This window comes from Lactuca virosa, chromosome 5 (genome assembly GCF_052849685.1).
Source record: "Lactuca virosa cultivar CGN04683 chromosome 5, Lactuca_virosa_CGN04683_v6, whole genome shotgun sequence".
Taxonomy (NCBI): Eukaryota; Viridiplantae; Streptophyta; class Magnoliopsida; order Asterales; family Asteraceae; genus Lactuca; species Lactuca virosa.
This window is the reverse complement of record NC_136430.1, coordinates 326,974,083-326,977,346: the sequence shown is the minus strand read 5'-3', so window position 1 is coordinate 326,977,346 and position 3,264 is coordinate 326,974,083. Positions and strand designations below refer to the sequence as shown.

General features: G+C 32.4%; 1 protein-coding gene across 1 annotated transcript; it reads right to left on the bottom strand.

The window, feature by feature from the left end:
* Window positions 1–873: 873 nt before the first annotated feature.
* On the bottom strand, window positions 874–2,351 carry LOC145112699 (reticulon-like protein B11). The gene is made up of 5 exons (XM_079048835.1): window positions 2,178–2,351; window positions 1,772–1,952; window positions 1,408–1,549; window positions 1,258–1,327; window positions 874–1,178 (listed from the first exon to the last, which is right to left on the bottom strand). Exons 1-5 carry the CDS (start codon window positions 2,227–2,229, stop codon window positions 1,012–1,014), a joined length of 612 nt encoding a protein of 203 aa, XP_078904961.1. The 5' UTR covers window positions 2,230–2,351; the 3' UTR covers window positions 874–1,011.
* Between the last annotated feature and the right edge of the window lie 913 nt (window positions 2,352–3,264).

The window sequence follows — 3,264 nt, the reverse complement described above, 5'->3', positions numbered from 1 at the left end:
GTGAGAATACATTTCATGTATGTAATAATAAGTATTTTTCAAAATGGTATTTTTTTTAACAAATTATATAAGATTAATGGAAAAATTGCAAAAAAAGAAAAAAAATAATAATTAGGTGAAATTTAATGGTAATATATATACAAAAGCTATAGTTGGTTTATAATACATATTCACAAAAAAGTTCAATGATCTTATACTTTGTTACTCTTTTAAGTTATTTTCCCAAATACTTACAACCAAGTTATTCTATCCAAAAATGTTATTTTAATAGTATATCAAAAAAGTTCAATGATATTTTTTTGTATAATTTTAACAATCTGTTACTCTTTTAAGTCATTTTCCCAAATACTAAAACTAACTTAGTTATTCTATCCAAAAATGTTATTTTATAGAGGGTTGAGTTAAACATAAAACCAAATTATACACCAAACCACAATCACAGACATTGAGGTGAGTTCAATATAGATGAGGTGACTTCATAACAAAGCCAAATGATCTTAGGCATTAAGTATTTATCAAACCGCCTATATTCGAGTTCTATAGTTTGGAGTATATAATTGAATTTATTTTGAACCAAACTCTTATCAATTAAAATCATAACAATACCCCAAATGAAATTTGTTTTTTTTGTGAAGATTGCTTTTATTAAAACTTCCAATGTAATTCATTAAAGATGTGAATCAACAATTTTTTGGTGCCAAAACTCCAACAAATACTTCACCAAGTATATATCCAAAAGCCAAACAATACTATAACTCCTTCCAATCATTAAAAGTTCTCTCCAATCTATAGCAGAATATAACCAAAAGTACATGCCCACACAAGTAATTCACAAAACTAACTCTAAAGCTTCCATCCTATTATAATAAGAAGCCATGATTAGCATAAAATTGACAAATCAAAGATTTGCAAAAACAAAGTGTCATCTTTTTTCATGATTCCATGGTATGCATATGTGATATGTCTGTCAATTCTTCCACATACTAGGGTTGTATGCTTACCTTCATTCTATTATTCGGCCTTTTTTTCTTTCCTTTGAGAAATTGGAACTTTTTGTAAGATGAGATCAGCTTTCTTCAATACCCCACTCATGTTCTTGTGTACAATTATCAACTTTTCATCTACTTGAGCCTGGAATGTTTCGTATAGGATAGGAACTGAGAAAGTAAGAAGGACCCCTAAGATGAAATCAAGAAATAGTGTCAAGATAATGTTTGAAGGAATGCAGAAATGTTGGGATATGGAAAGAAAGCTTACCAATGTATATCAGCGTAAGAAAGTTAAACAAACTACCAATAAAGGAAATCAACCACAAACCAAAAGCAACCTGAAAGTTTTAACCCAAATTATAGAAGCTATTAAGAACATAATTCTTGAAAGAGTAACGGAGATTTCAAGAAATTGTACCAAAATTATAGTTCTCAAGTTTCCATCAACCGCAATTTCATGCAAGGTTGATAAAACAGTATTAATCCGCAATCGTATCTCATCAGCAGCTAGGAGAGCCGATTCTTCTGATATGTCCAGGTTAGGGATTGGGGGCAGAGGTCTACAAGTAAGGAGACATCATCAAATTATACTGAAATTAGAAAGTGTACCCTAATATTGAGAAGGAGGAAGTACTGATCTATGTTACTATGTAGATTAATCTAATTGCTACAAAGCACAATTTCAATTGTTATTTGAAGATTGATTCAACTTTTGATCCAAAAACGTACAGCAAAAAAAGTAAAATTGAGTACTATGGAAATTGAGAGAAGGATGCACGCACCTATTAAGAAGAGACGCAGATTTTGCCCAGAAAAAGAGGATAACAACCAAAAGGAGTAGAGAATTGGAGAATATTGCTAAGAAGTTATATCCTGCTCTTTCAAACAGGAGCCACACGACTGTTGAACCAATTAAGATCACAACTCCTCCGTAGCATTTCCTCCATAGCAATGTATCCGCAACTGCAACACCAATAAACAACTTAATTGACAGAGTGACATCAAGAACGAAAAAGACATCGCGATCAATCAATCAAATTAGAGAAGAGAAATAAAACGGAAATTAATCTGATCAAGAGAATGCTAAAGCTGTAATGTATTTAAATCGTTTTCAAGATTGATTTTAACATGCAGTAGAATCGAAGAATGAATTTGCGATCAGATGCAAAGTGATAGAGAAGCACACACCTGCGCCGCCTCCTAGAGCGTCATAGACAGAAATCCGATCGACTTCGTTCATGGCGATTAGGGTTTTTTCTCAGAAAAGGGGGAAGGAGGGAGATTTTTGAAGGGGGTTGGTATGTAAAGCGTTTCAAAAGGTTTTCTTTTTTGCATAAAATGTAACGTATGAGGAGTTTAAACGAACGTTGAGACTTGAGATTTGATAACCAGTATTATTTTCAATATAATCACCGTCATTATCTATGAACAACTAAATTCAATTTTTAAAAAAGGTACATCAATAGTGAAATTTTATGAAATCTTTTGAAAAATCTTATTATTTAATAAAAATTACCGATTAAGTTTTAATTTTCTTTTAAAAAAAAAACCCAAAAAACCGGAAAATTGAGAATGATAACGTTGCAATCGAGAAAATAGAAAAACAACAATATTTGGCTAAAGAACATGATGAAGAGTATGTAGTTACATTATACAAGCACATATTTTCTTTATTATTTTAATGGGGATGCATTAATTTTTCTATTTTTCTCTTGATAGGAAAATTTCAAATCCTAAAATGTCAATTTTTTGGAAAGGGAACTTCCCTAACGAGGGTTTCCGGGCCAGCTTTCGCGCACCGACTAATCCCCCGCTGCAAACATGAGGCTTTGCCTCATGCCCTGGAGTCACTGCAGGTGAACCTCCATGTTAAACGTGCAAATGAATCAATGTGATTGAACCATATTAATATATATATTTTTTGTATTTAATTTGGGGAAATCTCCAGAAAAATCCTAAAATTTTGGGTCAGTTTATGATCTAGTCCTAAATTAAATTTCATTAATGAAAAAGGACAGGAAACCGGCTATTGTAATCACTTTTATCCCTTTTTACCTTTTCAGCAGGTTACTGCTGATGTGGAGTGCCAACTGTATTGCTGAGCTGAGGTGGTGTCTGAGGTGGCATCCCATTCCTTTACAAAGTAAAAACCAGATTTTTTTTCGGGAAAAAAGGGGGAGGGGGACTCGAACCCTTGACCTCCCACTCACAAACCGAACAACTTACCAAGTGAACTAGAAGAATCTGTTAATATTATTTCTTCATATATGTTTAT